Source organism: Aythya ferina (assembly GCF_964211825.1).
Source record: "Aythya ferina genome assembly, chromosome: 1".
NCBI classification, from domain to species: domain Eukaryota; kingdom Metazoa; phylum Chordata; class Aves; order Anseriformes; family Anatidae; genus Aythya; species Aythya ferina.
In genome coordinates, this window is record NC_140296.1 from 134,965,749 (window position 1) to 134,987,300 (window position 21,552).

At 36.6% G+C, this 21,552-nt stretch overlaps 1 protein-coding gene across 5 annotated transcripts in view; it reads left to right on the plus strand.

Annotated features, from left to right (window-relative positions):
* The window catches only part of ATXN10 (ataxin 10), a 120,073-nt gene that overhangs the window by 48,263 nt on the left and 50,258 nt on the right, over positions 1–21,552 (plus strand). For all 5 annotated transcript variants that reach the window (XM_084496915.1, XM_084496913.1, XM_084496914.1 and 2 more), the window contains exons 8-9: positions 4,167–4,275; positions 6,866–7,035. In XM_084496915.1, the coding sequence (XP_084353041.1) occupies positions 4,167–4,275; positions 6,866–7,035 (279 nt within the window). The remainder of the gene's footprint in view (positions 1–4,166; positions 4,276–6,865; positions 7,036–21,552) is intronic.

The window sequence follows — 21,552 nt, forward strand, 5'->3', positions numbered from 1 at the left end:
ATACAGGGAAGCTGTCTGAAATGTGTGGTGATCCTTCATGGAAGTGAGGGCTTTAGTTATGGACTCCTGTTTCCCAATGATCTGGAGCTCTTTGGTGGGCCTTGCATGCTTCTAATAAGGTGATGCTCCTGGGGCCAGCTTGGGTCCACAGCATCAAGTTGCAGAGCTTGCAGGGTGCTTAGTGGCAGACAGCTCCTGTCTTCTGAGCACGCAGACACTTGCCCCACCTCCAGTCCAGTTGGAAGAAATCTACTATTGCTTCAGACTTAAGGAACTGGTTAGGATATCTATATCTGCTGAGGATAGCCACAGTGAATTCCCTGTGTAAGCTAAATAAGAAGACTTTTATAGGTCACAAATGGCTTGTGGGCTGCATTTTGGGAGCGTCTGATGCAGAGCTGCATTCTGGATGGCCTTGTTTTATTTCTTTTTGAAGTATCCAAGAGTTGCTAGATACTTGCCACACCATATAGTACAGTAAGGAGGTTTAGGTTATCTAAGGATAGAAAAATCTTTTCAAATAATCTGGTGTCCTGTTATGCCCTGTACTTTCAACAAGCTGCTTGAAGACCTAGCAGTGTATTTGGGAGCACAGAAAACAACTGACATTGTAACTTGCAGTGACCTTATTTATGTTGTGCTAAGTCATTGTATTCTGAGCAGGCGGTGCCAGTAATATTGGTCTCAGTTCTTGATACCTTTCACACAGTTTTAAATCTTTTTAGCTCAACTGAGAACAAGTTGTTTTTTTTAAGACAACTAGCCAGAAAACTCAAAGCCTGAGAAACCAAATACATTTCAGTCAAGCATATGCTTAGTTAAACACCAATCCTTGCCAATTAATTATGCTTTGTTTCAGAAGTATAATTAATGTATTTTCTTAGTAATTCAAAAAATACATTTAAAAAAGAAGTTACAACTAGCTTTTGTCTTGACAGATGAACACTGGCATGCTGACATTGCTACCATGCATGCAGTTGGAAGCATTTTATCATTAAAGGAAGTTAATCTGGAATAGTTTAATTTGCAGAAACTCTTATCAACAGCTGTCATAACTGTAATTTATGATAAAAGTGAAACATATTTATCTTTCTACGCTTTTACATAATCATGTTAGTGCTGTGCTTCCTGATTTTTTCCTAGTTTAAGTAGGTGCAAGATTCTTACATGTATGTTGAGAAGTGTTATGAAGAGATACCAAAAAACACCTTAGGAGGAGATGATAGCTGGGTGTGAAAGAAAAAGAACACAGGAATCTTTCCTTATGTGTCTAAGGAGGACAACTTCCACTTGTCCCACTCTCCCTGAAACTTAACTGACTGCATAGTCTAAGTAAGAGGAAATATACTGAGACAATCTTTTTTTTAATTTTTTATTGTTTTTTTCCTTTTTAATCCTACGTGGTTGCTTTCCAAGAATTCTGTGGTTTCAGTTCTTGGAAAAAAACTTTTGTTTGTGGCTAGTAGAAGGAGGTCTCTGTCCAACTTGAAGGTGCTAGGACAGCAGTATCGACAATATTACTGTATAACTTTCCCTGCTTGACACTGACTTTTTATCCTTCTCTCATATAAACATGACATGTAAGTTGAGTACCACTATTTGGTGGGTAATGTGGGTCGTTTAATGACCACAAAGTAAGTCATAAAGAGTTGAATAAAGGGAGATAAATGTCAAGAATAACTTTTAAGAAGTGTGTGTTATTTGTATATCGTTTATATATATTTATTTATGACACATGCTTGCTGTGGGAAAAGAAAAAAACAAATTTATTAAAACTTTCATACTAAAAGTGATGAAAAATTGCACCGATTTCTCTTTGACTAGGTAAATATTGTAGATTTTGCCTAAGAGTTAACTTAAAAAGAAAAAAATTGTACATGTAGGGTTTGTCATTAAAAATGCTTTAGGCAACATCTGTGATGTTAAACTAAACTCTGCCTGGATTTCACTTTGTCCCTAAAGCCAAGTGCTTTAGTCAGGCAATGTCTGTACTAGTAAGCTGTCTTGTCCTCCAAAACTAGGAGAACACATTTGAAAACTGTCTTATGGGAGTAGCCCTTGACCTGGCCTGACTCCCCAGAAGTCATCTCGGTGTCCAGTCCAGTTTAATTTGTTATATGTAGACTCTGCTTTTTTTTTTCTCCCCTAAGGAGCCTCAGGTCTTGTAGCTTCCATCTTAAACCAATGAAAAGCTAATCATATGCTTCTGCAGTGCTTAAATCAATGTTTAAAATAGCTTTTCCATTATAAGCCTGACTTCAACATCAGTTTGGTTTCACTAACTTTAAACTATACTTGTAAAATAAAACCCTTCCCTTGATTTTGAGTTATTTCATCTCTTTTTAAGAAACCCTTTTCTGGGTCTCTCTCAAAATATGTTTATTTAAAAACTTGTCAATCGTTTCCTTACTCTTCAGATTATATCCAAATGAAGATGTCTGTCAGACTTCAAAATACTTTTTTTTTTCAATAGTATCTTGTTGCTAAGCTTGATAAGAAAGCATCCTACTTTGTTGACTTTCTTTTCTGCAGGAATAGAGGAAAAAGAAACCTGAGGGAAAAATAACCACAGAGATTTGTGGGGTGGGGAGAAAAGGAAAAGCCACACCTTAGTCATAATGTCAGCTGCTACAGAGCTTGTTTTATGTAAATGAGCAGTGGGGCACACATAGGCAGTAAGGGCTGTTGATTTATAGTTGCCTATTGATATTAGTTTGCATTATAGCTCTGAAGCGCAGCTCTGCCCAGAGGGATTGTGGAGTTTCCCTCTTTGGAGATGCTGAAAAGCCATCTGGACGTGGTCCTGGGCAACCTGTGTTAGGTGGCCTTGCTTGAGTTAGGGGGGGGTTGGACCAGATGACCTTTAGAGGTTCCTTCCAACCTAAACCAACTTGTGGTTCTGTGATAACTTTTTGTTGCTCAAAGGCAGGTATTAAGCATATGAGCTGAACGAGTTTTTTGGTTAAGCTGCTGTCTTGTTACAATGCAAAATGAGATGAAAAATGCAAATATCGGCTTACTTTCTCTGAAATACATTTGGGGTATTCAGTGTTTATGCTAGTACAGTGACCAATTTATTCAAAGACTGTTTTGCTGCTGTTAAAAGCAATTTATTGAATAACTTAGGGCAAGATGGATTGTACACGTGTGTGAGGAAGAAAGTAGAAATACGGTTTTAGCATCTGGACTATACAGCCATTTGCTGTCGTCCAAAGACTGTTGGAAGGGGCAAAGAATGAATACAATCTTCATCCTTAATCACTAAACAATGGTGCCAATTATATAAATTATACTATATTGTTTATTTGGATTCAAAGTATTATGCTACTGATATGTAAATGTATTTTTATCCTGGATATGAAGAAAAAAAGACACCCAGGAATAGTTAATGAGACCTATGCCTGAACCTTTTTAGGGCTACTTCTAGTTTACATACCATACTTTCCATAGAATTATCTTGCAGTCATGATGTGGTTTTTGAGTAATATGCGGTGTTCAAAATTTATGCTGTTCACTCCTAAGGTAGTTTCTGTAAGTGCTGGTTTGTCATTCTAAGCACGCATCAACTCAAGCTGTGAGAAAAAATAGTTTTCTGCTTGAATAAATAATACGCAAATAAAATTGTATCTCCTCATACCTAACCAAAATGCTGCATCTATGATCCCAGTCCTATTTACCCAAGAATAATGTAAATTCTCACAGCCAAAGTTCATTTGACCACAGAACTTCACAGAATTCCTGCGGATAACAAATTAGTGTCTTGCAGGCAGTGTTTGTGTCTTTAAAGTGGGATGGTCCTACTGAATAAACTTAAAGAAAACATTTATACAGAAATAATTTTCTCAGCTAGTAATTTTCTGCTTTTGGAAGATACTGTGTTTTTGTTTAAAAAATAAATAAGTAAAAAATCCCATATTGCTCCATTTTGTTTTCCCCGTGATTTTTCAGAGCCTGCTTAGCACTTAATAGAAAAAGGAATTACTGCAATGTAATACATTATTGTAGAAAGACACCCTTATTTTAGACAAATCTATTCTTGACAGTTGAGAAGACCTGCAAAGAAACTGAGGTGCTGAGAATTCCTGTCCTCTAGTAGACTGTCGTATTTTTATGTTCTTATGTGATCCCTCATAAAACATTTTCAGAAATGTAGTTTTCATCTATAGGAAGCCCTGGTTACAGTTCGACTGCTTGATGTTCTTTGTGAAATGACATCAAACAATGGCCAACTAGAGCATCTACAGGCTTTGCCTGGTTTACTTGAAACAGCAATAGGTAAGTGAAAGCTGCAGAGTTAATTAGCTGTTGCCTGGCTTCAAATCGTGTTGCTCAGTAAATGAAAACATGTTTTTCACAACTGGTGGTAATTATGAATCTGACCTTTTAATAAAATAAATAAATAGCAGATTGAATTAATCTACATTTTCAAATATTTGATTTGTTCTTGGAATTTTTTTGCTGCTCTACTTGCTCTGTTGACGGCTATTACCCAACAGAGCCTTTATTCAACTCTCAGCAATACACTATTTATACAGTAAGAGTTGTGCAAAAGGACAACTGCTTCTTATGTTCTTCCACTGACTGAATGCATGTGGAAGAAGTTTCTCAAGAAGAAGAAAAAGGACTTTTCAATGCCTGTTCCGTTCTGTTTCCCAAATTCCTGAAATTAACTACAGTTTGAAAGTTCTTAGCCAAATTTTGTGACTTTGAAAGTTTAGTTTAAAAAAAGCTTTCTTTTGCCAAGAAACAACAAACTTAAGGTTTGTACACAAATAAAAGGAAGCCAGGATGGTCCAGAAAGACCCTATATACTCACATTTTGTGAGGAAAGGGGATGTGCCTATGTATATGTCAGTACATTTATGTATACTGACTTGTGCCTTTCTAAATTGTAGCATTTTCTGAGGTTGATGTATGGTACCATTTTCTGAATAACTAGTAAAAATTTGATGGATATTAAAGAGAAATGCTAAATATTTTGCCTTAAAAATGGCTGAAACAGATATTAATTATGAATATTTTGGGATAGTCTGAGTGTCCTTACTGTATATAAAAAAAAAAAAAAAGGCCAGAAAAACAACAGCAACACATCTCTATTTGATGACAGGTGTATAGCTTTGTCACTTACATTAAGATGACTGAAGTAAGGTATATTTTATGTGTGTGTGTTTTGAGGAAATGCAATATTGTGTATTGTATCATCTGAATGCTTGTATGTGTCTTTCTATGCAAAATAATTTCAAGGAGTTGTGGATCAGTAAGTTTAGCAACCAGTTTAGGCCAGTCTAGCTGTTCTTCCACTTTTTCCTGCACTGTAGATGTGTTCCTCATTGCATTTTATCTGGACTATAATAAAACTTGATGAGTTTTTTTGGATTTGTTGTGTTCATTCTTAAATATTTTCTTCTGCTCCTCCCCCTTAAGGGAAGGTCAGAAGGTTTGGGAATACCACAGAATTCCTTCTTCGTGTGTGGGAAAATAGCAAGATCATAAGGAAAAAAAGCATGCAAAGTGAGCGTGATGAGAAGTATGCAGAATAATGCTGATTTTTCTAAATTTAAAAAAAGCAAGCAAATTTCCATGAAAGAAGATTGAGTTATCAGCTACTTTCCAATGACATTATTTAGGGGCTACTACTCTTTGATTGTTTCCTTCTTTCCAAGGGTCAGGAGATTTTGGTTTTCCTAGTTCAAAAATTAGAACAAATATAAGTGACAACTCTCATATGGGAGGCCACTAGGCCCTATTACAGCTTTATATTTAAAAATACCAAAGACTTAGTTAACTCCAGATCAGCACAGAGATTCATTCACAAATGGCTGACCTAGAAGAAAAAAAACAATCCTATGAGGACTTAGAAAGTTTCTTCTAATTTAAGTCCAGGAAATCTAGTGTACATTCTGCTATGGATGTTGTCACATTTGGAGAAGAAAGAACATAGGGTTTAATTACTAAATTGATCAGTGATATAACCTGTTTTTGCTACATTTTTATTGTTCCAATGAAGTTGCCTGAAGCATCAATTTGTCGTTCAGTTGCCTGAGGGACAGTGGCACATTGGGCCACCTGTCAGTATTGCAGGTTGCTTTAAAGGAAAAGTACTTCTTAATTTTTAAATATTGGTACACCCTTTAGTGAATTCACTTCTCAGATGTATGAATTCTCAGATGTTCATATGATTTCAGTTTTTCTTCATGGTCTGGTCTTTGTAGAATGTTATTTTCACAGATTATGAAATGTACTATATGAGTTTCCCTTCTTCCTGGTTTCTCCTCCGACTATCTCAGGAAAAAAAATAAAATCCTAGTTGCTCTACATACATATAAATCACTATTTCACAGTTGAAACAATTATGACGGTCAGTGTTTTATCATGATGCATCAAGATGCTAGATGCAAATCCTTTCTTATCCTACAGAACTGGAACAGGCTGGAGAAGAAAGAAAAACATAATTCTGTAATTTTTGTTGATGTGAGTGTGTTTGAACTAAAACAGCTTTTTCTAGAAAATGTCTTTTTGAAACTAAGAAGCAGATTGCATTTATGATGCCACAATTATCAACAGCCCACAAGTTGTGACTGTGCAAATAAAGATGGTTGACATAAAGATGTGTAACGTATGTAAGTGTGTGAAAAGGATTACAGAATACCTTCTGACCTTGGGGATGGCCTTGTATGGTATATACTGACAGAAATTAAGAAATAGAAATTAAGGAAACTTGTGAAGTCCTTTTGATATATTCCTAAATATATGAAATTATGTTGACTTCCTTGAAAGAAACAATTAAGAAATGGTAGTAAAGTTCTTTGCAAAGTAATACTAATTTTCATTTGGTAATGAAGTAAGATGTTCTTGTTTTCTGTAGATACCCTGAGATTAACTCATCTTGCTGGGAAACAGGCTGTAAATATTTTCACTGCTACGCATGCAATGACAGGGCAAGAAGAAATTTCACATCCAGCTGTGGGTTTTAAATCTCATCTCATTCGTTTGATTGGAAATTTGTGTTACAAAAGTAAGGAAAACCAAGACAAGGTAAGTTTATGCTTTTTTCTCACAAAACCCTCACATGTGAACAGATGCCTACATTAACCCATGACTTTAATTACTGATTAAAATATATTGTTGTTCTATGAATAGAGGTTAAAACTGGGTTTGTAAAAGAGGTGATTTTTTTGGAGTGTACTTGAAGTACTGTAATGGGTATGTTAACTTTTTAATAGCGGTATAATGTGTGCCTGTCTACACTTTGCATCAGTCCTGTAGACTGCAAGTCAGTGCCTGATTTCTTAATTGTTTTCATATTTGCATGTTGTTTAAAATGTCTGAGACTAAACTTCAGCATCACTTTGAAGGAAAATAGGTGGCAATTATTGCACAAACTTAATTTTAATCTTTAAATTAGTCCCTGTTGATTTTTTTATTTCCCTTTAATTTTTCATGCCCTTTAAAAAATGTAGGTCTGCTTCCTTCAAATCACTTTGATCCCTTTATCTTTGGAATTTCTTTATGGAAAATCAGTTTTGCTTTCCAGTGAGGAAAAAAAGGGGAACAGCAGAATGTTTTTAACTATGAAACTTTCCTCCAAGATTTGGTAGACTAACTTAAGTGCTCAGATGAACCATAAGACAACATTTTTAATTACTGCATTTCCTGCTGAAATTAATAAAATCAAACAGGTTGCAGTGTACAGGGAAATATGTAGACAGTTATTTTATTATTTTATTAATTTGAATCAAAATTTTCACCTGCTCTCAAAGAAGCAGTTTTTAGGTTAAAAAATGAAAAGCATACAAGAGTGTATCAAAGAATGAGTAGAGAAGATACTGGAGTACCTTTACTTCCCTCTTATGGTGCTTAAATGAGGCTTATGTCAGCAAGTACTAAAAATACAATAATTAATACTAGTTACTGTGCAGGAAATTGCATATGCTGAGATTCTGAGTCTAATTCTGTGTTACCAAGGAGTTATCAAGATAGTGAGTACTGAAAAATCAATCTGCTAGAAGCTTGTTTCATAAATATATTCTTTGTGATTTCTTCATTTTACAAAGATGATACTTTCTTTTGTACTGATGCGATCAAATCTGTTTTCAACTGCTGCAGTGTCTACCAAGGTAGATATTTATAATCAGCAATAGGGCATTTTCATAGTGTATGACAGACAGCTCCAGTTTAGTCTTTTTATTTTTTCCTAGAGGATGGAAAGATGGAAAATCTGATAAATGCTAGCCTGTTCCATGTTCCACATATGGTAATAATACAGGCATATGGATGAGAAATGTGGTAATGATGATCCCTTTTCCCATTCGTGTTTCCATATAGAATGAAGAATTTGAATACTTCTGAAAAATTATTAATCCTGTTATATGCTCTTCTTTAGCTCTCTCTCTGACCCCTTATGATGTAATAGGTATTTAAGTAAATTAAATGTGTTTTTGTGGAATACCTTATGATATTGGGGGTGGGAGGTGGAGCTTGGTTTCATTTTGAAAGTGTTGATTCTACTACTTATGTTCATTTTTGCTGGCATTTTCAAAGGCCCCTGGACCAATTAGGCATGCAGACAGTGATTTCAGTGGAAGCTGGATATTAACTTGCCTTAAACTGCTTGCAAATATTATTGCTTTATGCTGTCATGAAAATTACTTAGATTCTTCTGAGTGATATCATGGAATGCTATTTGAGTGCTGTTGAAACTTTAGAAATGCCAACAGTATGATAACACGTGTATACCTTCAGTATATCTCATGCATTTTAAATTTCTTGTAATAAATGCACTTGTAATTTTTAAGGCAGTGTCCATACATAAACACATGCTTGTGAAGATGAGGCAAATAGCCCCCATCTCATTGAAGAAATAAGAAAACTGCAGTTTTGAGACATGAATGAATTTTTCAAAGTGATGCATTTGTCATACCTAGAACTGAATGGAAATAAGTTGGTTACCAAGTTCCTAAGTCTCTCTTCAGACTACCTCTTCAGAATAGTATCTCACAGTGTAGGTCTTATTTTTATATACAGTACTGCAACTAGAGAGCAAAAATAAGATAAAGTGCAAGGTAGGTTGTGTTTTATATAACAAACCAAGTATCTTATCAATGTGGCTGAGACCTCGGGCTGTACCATTGGCTGTTGCTTTTGCGTGACTTACTGTGGCACAAGATGGGAAGTGACTTCCCCTTCAGTCAGTTTTGCTGTTTGCCTGGCATGAGACGATGACATGTGGCTTATGAAAACCTGTTAATATCCTAACTCTCTTTAATGAGCTGAGGCTTTCACGCTTGTTTTCTCTAATATTTCTCTGTAACTTTCAGTCCCCGTAGACCTCTTTTCCTAGTAACAATAATAAAGCATTAATACATGCAGTAATCACGCCTAATAATAAAAGCACTAATATAGTAGGAGCTATATGCATTTTAAACAGTGTAACCTTAGTGCATGACATTGGCCTGCCTGACTTGTTCTGAAAAAATAAGTAGCTCCCGATGACTCTGGGCTCAAGGTGGATTGGACTAAGCTGTCTGAGTGGACAGAGTTGCATTACTGTTTCTGGGGCATCTTTAAGAGCCAAGTGATAACCTGCATGTTGTCCGGGAAGTGGGTCTTGAGCCAGCCTACACCTCATGCAGTCTGTGTCCTGAAGCATGACAGTGAAGTCGTACTGCATGGAGAACTAGTTACAGTTCTGTTGCTTTATAACAGAGAGTGCCAGTAGTGGGAGGATAATTACTCTGCAAATGCTTCTTCTCTGTCTCCATCTGTTGTCTCCACCTGTTGTAAGAACAATAGTTGCAGGGTCTTAGTGTACTGTTCTGGCAGTGGTGAAAAGTCTTGTAATACTTTGGAACAGCAAAATACCTTACCAGTGCTTTATTACTTGTTCATTTTGTTTTAAAAAGTTCTTTGTTTTTATAATGCATTCTTTAGCTTCTACTCTGTTAGAATTAGGAATGCATTCTGTACAACTTTCTTCCTCATAGTTTTGCTTACGCTATTGTGACAAGTTCTGAAGATATAAGGGAGTGGACAGAAATTCAAGCTATAAACAGAGATGCAGTTATTAAAATTGGTCTTGCCAAGCTTACTGCCCACTTCCATGTTTTGTTAGGCTGGATGGATTGATATTTGTAATAAAAGTGTTTGATAACATGTTCAGTTTGGACGTATACAAGTTGGGTACATGCTGGCAGCAGTACATTCTGGCATCTCTAACGTACCTTACAGAAAAAAGGATTGTCATTGCATGGTTTTTACTGAGTGCTGTCATAATTAAGAATAAGCAACCAGTAATACTTGAGGTAACTCTTCATAAGGTAGGATTATTTCCTTTTTTTCTTTTACTGAACAGTCCTGAATTGCAGATGTATTTCCAGGAAGAGGAGAGAAGAACAAATAAAATGATTGTGTGCAAGATACCAATTGTTGAGCTAATTGGATGTTGAACTTGCAAAAATCCTCCACTGGGTGTGCAGTTCTGTGCTTTCTGTTCTTCGCTGTAGGAGGAAAAGCTGTCCAGTTATTGTCATACATGTGGGTGTGGTGGTTTTTACTTGGGTGGGCAGCCGAGCTCCACCACAACCGCTCTCTCACTCTCCCTCCTCAAAGAGGAACGGGGAGAAAATACGATGAAAATGGCTCAAGGGTTGAGATAAGGACAGGAAGATCATGCAGTAATTATTGTAACGGGCAAAACAGACTCAGCATAGGGAGACAGTAAGATTTATTGCCTATTGCTAACAAGCTAGAGAAGTGAAAAACAAAGGAAAGAAACTAAAAGCACCTTCCTCCCCATCCACCCTCTGGGGGTTATGGTCAGTCTATAGTGCTTCTTCTCTGCCGTTCCTTCTTGGTCTCTCTCATCCCCTGTGCTGTGAGGTCCCTCCCACAGGATGCAGTCCTTGCTGAACTGATCAGGTGCAGGCTGCCCACAGGCAGCAGCTCTTCAAGAAATGCTCCAGATATGTGTCCATACCATGGCGTCCATCCCTCAGGAGCAAACTGCTCCAACCTGGATCCCCCACAGGGAACAGCTCCTGCCAGGTCACCTGCTCCTGAGTTGTCTCCCCTCAGGCCTGGAATCTGCTCCTGCGGGGGCTCTCCATGGCTGCAGACTCCTCCAGGCCACATCCACCTGCTCCACTAGGGGCTCCTCCACAGGCTACAGCATGGAACCCTGCTCCACCGTGGTACTCCATGGGCCGCAGGGGGACAGCCTGCTCCACCATGGTCCTCACCACAGGCCACAAGGGACTTCTGCTCTGGCGCCTGGAGCACCTCTCCCACTTCTTATTCACTGACCTTGGTGCCTGCAAGGCTGTTCCTCACTCCTCTCACTCTCCCAGCTGCTGTGTAGAGCAGCGTTTTTTTCCTCTTTCTTAACTATGCTCTCACAGAGTCGCAAAACAACATCATTTATTGGCTCAGCTCTGGTCAGCAGGACTACTGGGGCAGTCCTGTAGCTTGTGATTTGTGCTTCTTTCACAAAGATGCATTTAATCAAATATACAGGAAGGAAGGAGGTGAACTCCCAGGCTGACCAAGGAGTGCGGTTTTGGCTGGTGGTTGATGAATGAAGTTGTCAAAAGGAAAAGTGAAAATTGCACCAAAATCATCTCACCTTGTTTGCTTTGCCTTCTGAACACCTCAGTGTTGCCATGTGGACATAATCTATGCTGTTTACTCGGGGGTATGTCTTAGGCATTGATTTTCAGATGACTAATTTTGTTCCCTATTGTGACACTGCTCTGAACAACCTTATTAACTTTCCCTAAAGTTTTGTTTATATTGTTAGATGTTTATGCAGTGTGACTTGTTTAAAATAACTGATTTCATTTAGTAGTAAGTGTCATCAGTACTTGAATAATCAACAGAATAATGTAGACATTACTCCGCCTTGTTTCCTTCCTTCTCCCTCTTCTCTCCTCCCTCCTTCCTCCTCCTTTTATAAAAAGAGAGGAATTGCCTAGACTTCAATCACATAACCTTGGAGTTAGTAAATAGGAAACTGAAAGAAAGTAGAAGGCTTAACAAAGTGTAATTGCCATCTTGATTCACTCTTCAACTCTAGTTCACTGTTACATCTGAGATCAATCAGGGGAATCTGAATCACTTGGGGTTTCTGTCCAGTGAAAACCATCACTGAGGGATGCAAAGTTGTCTGGAATAGACTAAATGTGAGACAGGCTGTGTTCATTGCAAAGGTAAAGCTGCCAGCTGGCAGAACAGCAGCATAATGAGACCATTCTGTACAGTTACCTTTTGAGAGAGATTGTGAAGGGAAAAATCCTGGTGTTTCTAAATGGAAGGTTAAGCCTAATTTAGTAAGAACAAAGCAGTTAGCTTGAGTTTGGAGCTGTAATCTGGTTGTGCTGGCTTTGATGTCTTTCACTGTTATTACTGATATGATAGCTTATTACTACTTGCTTACTTTGTCTAACAGTAAAGTTAATATCCTGGGCCAATTTGATACCCAATGAGAGATCTCTGTCCCCTGCAGACTGGTGAATCTGCATGGGTATATTTTTGAGATGTCTCTTCTTAATGTGACACAAACAAAACTGATCACTTTAAAAGGAAAGAAAGCAATCCATGTCCTAATGCCAAGAACATTTTGGTTAATTGGGATGCTGATGGACATGCTGATAGGATATTGATTTCAGAATGTGTTTTATTGGTAATGTTATTCTGTTGTTTCTGTAGGAAAAAATATGGAGTTGTCTTTGGTATCTCTGACCAGCACCTTCTTACCTAAATTGTATCATTCTAATGAGGTGAACAATTTATGAGGGAAATTTTTTTGACATGCCTGTTTATTATTTGAGGTGACTGCGATAGTTCTGTTAATATATTTTTTTCTTCTTTTTGTCAGTGCAACGGTGAGAAAGGAAGGTGCTGTGGTTGTTGGTTTTTTTTTTTTTTTTTGTGAGAAAACGAAAAAAAAAAAGCTTCTACAGTTTACATTAATCTTAACCAAAGTAACAAGTAAAAGATTTGGATGCTGTTTAACATAACTTGGCTTTTTTTAATATTCATTTAAGCCAAATTATTTTATATAAGGCTTGTCCCTTAATTTGAAGACTGTTCCGCCTGAAAATATGAACAAGATTTGTCTTGTTTGGAATTCAGTTTTCCTTTCTCTCCTTCACTGGGGCAGAGGGTGCAGTGAATCCAGTCAGAATGCTATTAGAAAAAGACGCCAGTATTCATAGATCAAATTGTCACCATTCAGGATCTTAACTTAGTCTTCTTGCTGTAGTCACTATAAAATAGAAGGTTTAAAACTGAAGACTAATAGCTTGCTTTATTTTTACAAATGGCTTTTTCTCACCTATGTTTGTCTTGAAGATTTTATGTGCTTATCTGTTACAGTTGTTCAGGTTTAACTTAACTGTTTTAAGTAATTCTATTCTTCCCGGCAGGGCATGGGAGTATTTAGAATTACTTACAATGAAGATCGTCCCACGTTTATCTACGTGCAATGTTGAGACAGAGAGAATAGAATTAAACTGTCAATACAAAATTTCTAAAGAAAGAAATCAATGTGTTTGTTTTTTTCTAATGTAAAACATTCCTAAAATTGAAACATTTCTTGGTTTAAAGTTGAGCAAAAACAGAGGAGTCTTTTGGGTTTGAACTCTGTAAAGTGGTGAATTTTTGCATGCTTAACTGTAAAAATACGCAGAGTTTAACTGACTGAGATGTTTGGATGGGACCATTCTGGTATTTTAGCTATCTGTATGTTTTGAGGCTTTACTAAAAGAACGTTCAGGGTGCTGCACGTTTAAGCCCTTTAAGTTTTGTCTAGCTATAGAAAAAAGTAAAAGTCATCATTAAAGCTTAAAATCGATTTTCTCACAAAAGTGCTTTAAAAGCCTAGGTTTTGCTATGGAAATGAGCTATGTGCCTACATGGTATTGAGATACCACCAGTAGAAAGTTTGAGGGTCTTTAAAGTATCTGTTGCAACATATAATGTAACTGTTTCTAGTCCTATTCCTATATGGATTTTATGTTAGTCTTCAGCTCATATCCCAGTCAGAAAGTCTTAGTGAAGTGCCAAATCCACTAAAGATTTTCATCCACGTGCTGGAGACTGTTTTTGTTTGTTTGTTTGTTTGTTTGTTTTTTAAATAATTAAAAAACAAATGAGATCTCTAAGTGGTGGAACAATATGAGTAATAAAGAGTTGGTGTTTATTCCCTGAGATCAGAGATGCATGCCTCATGCAGTATAGTTTATAAGGTGCTAATTCTATTTATGCAAATGTGATTCATTTGTTGTTAGAGACTAATACAATGCTATGTTCTGTTATGTTGCCCCTATGTAGGCAACAAGTTAATGTTCAATCATGAGCTGTCCCTACTCCCCACTCCCCTCCACCAATGTTTGGTGATTGATCCAGTTGACCCAGTTGCTCCTTGTGACTTTTTGACCCATTACACTTGAAGCCTTGATCATATAGGGCATTGAAACTTTCCTCTTGCAAATACCTTAGGTGCACTAGGTGCAGTCACATTTTCATATCAAAGATACCTGTAATAGCTCATAATCTATTTTTGTTGTTTTTTTGTTTTTTGTTTTTTTTTTTCTTAGTTTTTATTTGAAACACTTTCCAGTTAGTATATAAATTGTATACTATGTACACACATCTTCACATATTGATTGTCTGGATATCCTCAATGATGAGGTGAAGGTTGGCATATGCAGGGTACCATATTTCCTTTCTAGTACTGATTATCATTGGCCTGCGTCGTGTGGAGGATTACTCTAATTATCATCTAACAGGTAAAGGGGCATAAAGATCAATCCATATATGTTCTCAAGAATCATAGGCTGAGACTCTGACCAAACATCAAATATATACAAATGAAATATAGATTTTCTTCTGGCTATGTGAATGTGACTGTTGAATAATGGTTTTATGCAACATACATTTGCCAGAAGCAAGAACAGAACTGGGGTGCTATGGAGTAAAAGAAACATTGTGCAAGGAGGATCGTTCTTTTGATGTTCATAGTGTTTTAAATTAAGATGTTGGATTGTTCTAGAAGTATAAATCAAAGCAATTAATTTTAATGGATAGGAGTGCTAGAAAAGAGTAAAATGGCTAGATGTCTTCTGAGATTCAAAATTAAAACAAGATGACTGTGCATATATTTCTAAACAGTCAGTACCAACTTCTAGGCCTGTTGGCCTGTTCTTTTTTTGAACCCTATTTAGTGTTGAAGCTTATTACCATAGTGGTGCAGCACAGGACTCTTTAAAAAGCTCAGTGTGCCATAGTCAAACGCTTGTTTCCATACTTTTTTCAAGCAGTTATAATAAGCACTTATTCCAAGTGCTTGAAGTAACACTGATATTTAATGTGCCTCTTCAAAACAAGTAGCTTGTGGACTCATTTTAATGCAGACCAAAAACTAAAAAGATATTGATCTTTATAAGGAAGAATTCTCAGAAGTTCCTACAACTTATTTATCAGTCTAGTAGGCTGAATGATATTCATAAGGCACGTGGCAGACATGAATTAAATTCAGTGTTTGCTGGGGAACATTTCATTCTGTTACAGGCTTTTTAGACTTGGTTTATAGAACAGCCTGATGTAATACTTACCTGGAATGTGCACTGTGTGGCAGTCATTGTTGCCTGGAATTCTCTCTGTAAAACCAGAATAAATCAACATAGTTGTATAATGTGTGGGTTATAATAAGATGTCCTTGGTTTTTGCAGGCAGTTTGTACAGTGTATTACTATTACCCTCATTATGACACAAATGAGTGTTCTCTTGGGCTTTACAGCCACACTCTCTCTTCAAGAATACCATCAGCATCTTTTTAGCAAATGCCCTGATCTAAAGTTTACTAAAATCAGAAAATGTCTTTTACTTTTCTCAGATGTCTCAATCAACCTGGTCATTTCATTTTCCAGGTTTGTATTTTGCGACAATGAAAATAAGAGGTGATATGTCCTAATTTCTAGAGAATGAGTATGGAAGTCATGACAACTTGTTTTTTACTTCTCCAAGCTTGGATTCAGATGCTTTAATAAGACATCGTGGAATGTTAAAATTATAGTAGCTTGCAAAGTATTTGCAGTATTAAGAAAGAAGTTAGTTGTTTTCAATTTTTATTTTTTATTTTTGGTTCCATATGCCACTCAGAGCTAAGTGAAGAGCAATATATCAGCCAGCAATGTTTCTTCTTTCCTAGGTGAAGAATGGAATTTGGTTGGGGTGCTCAGTGTTGTGAAAACTGTTAATAAAATCACCACCTTCTAATGTGGCTAACATAATACAAAAAGTAGGTTCAAAAGACTTACAGTGCCCTGTATCGCAGGAAAGGGGTTACTGTGCGCTTCCTGCTTTTTGCACATATTATTAATTGCTGGGGGCAAGACCATCATCTGTGGAAGACTATTTACCTTTTCGAGTACTTCTTCTCTAGCTTAGATTTGAACTGTTAATCCAAATTCTTTCCAGTTTTATTGGTGTCAGATATGAGTGACATATATTTTCCATTACTATAACATCGAATTTCATTAGTTTTGTGTTGTTTTCCATTGTTCCAACCCCAGCATGAACTTTGTATTTCCCCTTGTCTTTTCGTGACTGCCATCACACATATAACTTTTTTTTTTTTTTTTTAAAGCTCACCAGACTTCACAATGGGATGATGATATAATGCTTTGAGTGTTGAATATGTTCCCTTTGGATAAATGCAACTTTCTCTTCCTTTGCATTTACAAGAGGATGTGTTTGCTGTTTTAATTATCTGTGAACCACATGAATCAGTCATCTGTTAATCTGTTTCCTAGATAGTTACTATAGTTTGGGGTATTGTTTGGAGATACTGAAGTTTCTCAGCTTCTATTTTTTATGACAATCCTAAAGTTTGCAAACATAGGTGCAAGCAAAAAAATGAGGTTTTTCTGTTTTCTTGGATGCTGAGATTTGATCAGCATGACTTGTAATCTGTTAATTCAGTTCATATTTTGGAAGCACCAATGAAATAGTTTCAGTAGGGAAATAATGGAGCATGACATATGTGATAGATCACATTTTGTGATGAATTTGCTGCAGTAACTATTGGTTTCAGTGGTTCTCTGTGCAACATTCAGTGTAAAGAGCACATGGAGACTTCTGTGCCTTTGTACATCTGTACCAAATGTGTACAAAAGGACTCCTGTGGTAGCCTTTCATCAGATTCTCTAGAGCTGTAATGTGTTGAAGACTTCAGTCTGGCTTTTTCCTTCTCAAAAAAGCAGCTGTGAGCCTTCAGCTCTCTTTGCCTGTTTGTCTTCAACCAATATACCTTCTCTTTCCAGCCCAGAAAATTGTTTGCTGAAACTTGAACACATGAGGCCAAATCAGAGCACCTAGTCTTTAGGAAGAAACCGAGCATTTATTTTTTTTCCCCTCTTTACCCTATTTTTCGGGGGAAGAGAAAGGAAAATGGAGTGTAACATGCAATTTTGAATTTCTGCCATTAGGTGATGCTGTTTGTACTGAATTGTAGTTCTACAGTGTTCTGCTCCTTGCTGTTCAGCATGGCAATCCTTGAATTCATTTTAGTGACGCTGGTGCTCGAAGAGAATGTTAAGCCTATTTTTTCAGCATGTCATGATCATGTTTCAGTGTAGAGGAAATGGGTCTGTTGGAATTGTGCAGCCTTTCGAACATAAACCATCCCAGATAGTTTCATTTTCACTTATTTGTTACCAGGCTTCTAATTATTTTCTCAAATATGGATACGTCACTTATTGAAGAGAGTGACATATCTGGATACTGAAGCTTGACTTTTCTTGTTATTTTGGAACAAAATTTTCTGTATAGTTCCTACATCATTCAGATTTGTAAAAGGAAAAATATTGGTATCAGACCTGGAAAACAGCTCACAAATTCGCCGTAAAAGACGTGGGTCCATTAAATGACTTAGTGACTTGACTTGCTACATTTATTGTGCTTTGCAGGTGGAAGCAATAAGATAAAATTAGAGGGTACAAGATAAAATAGTAGTAAAGGCTGCTTTTCCCTCCCACCAGATGAACAATTACACTAACAGCCTATGTGCTGTATGTGTTGTGTTCTGGTAAAATTGTATTTCTAATCTTTGGAATTCAAAAACAGTATAAAAATTCTTCATTCTAGGTACTTCTAGAGTTTATGCACTCCACATCCTTTTATACGTGTCTATTGCAGTATTTAAGATTTGAATCTGTTGATCATAGTTAACACTTGAGAAATATTAAAGAACAGAAAAGTGTTTTGTTTTTGCTATTTGTTGAAATGAGTCCATAGACTGGTGTGACATTGGTTTTGTGATATATTGTTCCTTTAGCACATGGGCAGCCAAAAACTTAATTCTGTTTTGTTTTTATCATTTCTGCAGCAGGAAGGGGAGACTGTGATTAACTCATAAGATCATACTTATATGAGAAAGAAAAGAAAAACAAACTCTGGTCAAAGTGTATTTCCTGACCCCTGTGGGGCTGGGGGCAGTGGGAATGGAAAGACAGAGCGACCCATGACTACTTGCAGGCAACAGACTTGCTGTTCCTCTCTTGCACCCCTCAACAGGTTAGCAGCACCGCAAATTCTCTGTGGCGATATAATTGATAGAAGCTGGGAGTGCAGAGAGCTGCCCCGGTGGTGCTGAGCTAGTGCTGCTCTGTTAAATATGTAGTTCTAGTATTTGAGATGCAGGTAACCTATGAAGGGTGTTCTTTCAAAGTTAAAAGAAGTGCATACTACAACTGTGAATAGATAGCAACTTGAGAAATGTTTGTCAAATCCGATAAATTAATAAAGAGATTTCTTAGGAAATCATAATAAATATGAATATATAATTTTGAGGAGACAGGGTTACAAGCGAACATTGTGAAAGCAAAAATCCTTCCTTGCCCATTGCTATAGATTAAGTAAAACATTGCTGCAACAAAGTGTTTTTAAGCATCATCCTAGTCAGCATTCAGTATTCTCTGTGTTCATGTTTTGCTTTTTTAAACTAGATATTTGAGAGAGATTTCCACAGTACAGTGTCACAGGTTGTGTTAAGTAGTATCTTCACTAGGTGAACATGTGCTGCTGTTCATTTGCATGCATGTAGGGAGGAGGGAGGGGGAGTGGAAAGGAAGATACACATGTCCATGTAGGCAAAGGTGCTATCTATTCTGGTCTTGTTTTCAGGATTCCATTCAGTTACCTTTCTGTTTGAAATGCAGGGCTATCTGAAGAGCCCTGATATTATTAAAGGGTTCTGATAACATTAAAATAACAGTGGTGATTACTCTGGCATCCTTTTATTAGCTATAGATCATCTAATATCCTTGCTATCAACAGCCAAGAACTGGAAGAAAGCTAGCTTTTCATGCCTTCTTTTTTCTGTGTGGTGGTAGAACTAGTGAGCAGAGGAAAACTTGTCATAGTCTTTAAGGAGATTTTGGTAAAGTATTTTAATTGTCACATTGCTCAATGACTTTATAAATAGCAAGAATCTTCTGTTTGAGTTTTGCAGAACAGCCTTAATACTCCCTTTACACAGTCTTTAGGTATTTTTATTTTGGCAATTTGCACTGACTGCGTGTTTTGAAAAAAAAAATCTTTAATCAAAAAGACCCTGAATGCTTTCGTAAAGAAGTGGCAAAGATAAATATATATATATATATACATACACACTCATTATTTAACATTTGCGTATTTAGAATTTCATGTCTCCAAGTTCACACATCATATGTGCAGTCAGTCAGACCTGTTCATATTGTTATGGCAGAAGTGGTTTACTGGAAGGATTTTGAAAAATCATTGAGGGATACTGACCAAAGATCTATTAGTTGCACTGGAAAACCTATTGATTTTTATTTAAGTTTCTTGAGTGGATCACTGTCTGTGTGTAGGTAGTACAGGAGTGGGAGCAATGCCAAAATACTTTGTCAAGTGATCTGCACTGACATTCAGAGCACCAAGGTATTGAATTAATCCGCTGCTATTTGTGAAATGCAGAATGACCTGAATTTGTAAAAAGCCAAGATAAGGGCTTGATTTAAGCTTCAGTTGATTAGAGAAAGGTTTCTGCAGTCATCTCTCCACATGTTCTCATTGGAAAATGCCACAGCACAGACTGCTTCCATCACACATCCCTTCTCTACTCCAAGAAAACAACCATGACTCGAATGGCATTTTCTTCTTGCAACTAAGTTTATTACTGAATAGGAAAAGGTTAAGTGTTTGTTGATAACGGACTGAATGAGATGAAGCAACCGAACAGACAACAGTATTGCACATCTGTTTACCCACCTCTAGCAGCAATGCATCTGCTTGGAAAAGAGAAGTTGTAATACAAACATGGAGTGCCAAGACTGTCCTTTTCCCCAAGACTGACTTGCTAAATTTCAAATGCATGTTCACAGTCTCAAATTCCGAAAAGCACATTTTTTTTGCCACCGATTGGGGATCGAGAGAAAACAAATGTGCATGTGCATGTTGGCAGTTTTGATACATGAGTAAGGGATGGGTTGAGCCAAAAATCTTTTTTTGCAAATCAAAGCAAGTTTAAAGTTCAATATAGTAACTATTACATAATCATTCTTGTGGGTTATCATAAATGCCTTGTTAGATGAAAAAAATTAGTAATCTGAAGAAGTACAGAAGAGAGCTCTACTTTTGTGTATAAGTTGACTACTCACTCACATGCTTGTAAGTTTGTTTCCAAAATTGCAGATACAGCCTATCAAAATGGTGTTCCCGTTTTACTGTGTATTGTTCCTATTGTTGAAACGAGGCATTTTCTATAATTTTAGGCAATAAGGAAATTGATAATCAATAGAAATTAGCCAATTTCTGATTATCTGTCTGTAATCTGTATAATCTATATGTGTATGTATATACAAGTGTGTGTGTGTATAATACATAAACACATGCATGAATTCTCTGCACCCCAGACTCATCAGTTGCTGCAGCAATCTATTACCATGTGTGTGCTTTGAAAAGTATGGAAGGTGATGCATATTATTTTTGTTTGAAACTAATTGTATTATTATATGTACTTCATTACTGATCTTCCTACAAGTGGCGTTTAGATTGTATTTCTCAGTACATACCGTGAAATAAATTTCTGAATATGAGACTAATTTCTTAAGTAAAAATCATAACTTTTGATCTGTATCTGGGAAAAAGATGCTTTACTAAGTTCAAAAGAAAATGCAGAGTAAGTTCTGTGTACCTTGTTAGTTCTTTTTCCACTGGTGGAAAAACACTGTTTTGGGTCATCTCTCAAAATGACCTACGGGGCAGTCTTAGTGATGTGAAAAGCAAAAACTAATAATCATTGAAAAAAATGTGAAAATAAGAAAAAAATATGTACATAAATTACATGAATTTACAGAGGCTGAAAAATCTTACTTTACAAATCATCTGTACTTTGTAAACTGCAAATGCCAAAAACTACGCAAGTTGCAAGCATTGTATGTATTTTACTGTGCAATTTAGATACAGTGCAAATCATGGAAATGATTGTCCTCTGAGGACAGTTTTCTGAGGAACAAAACAATCAATGCAGAT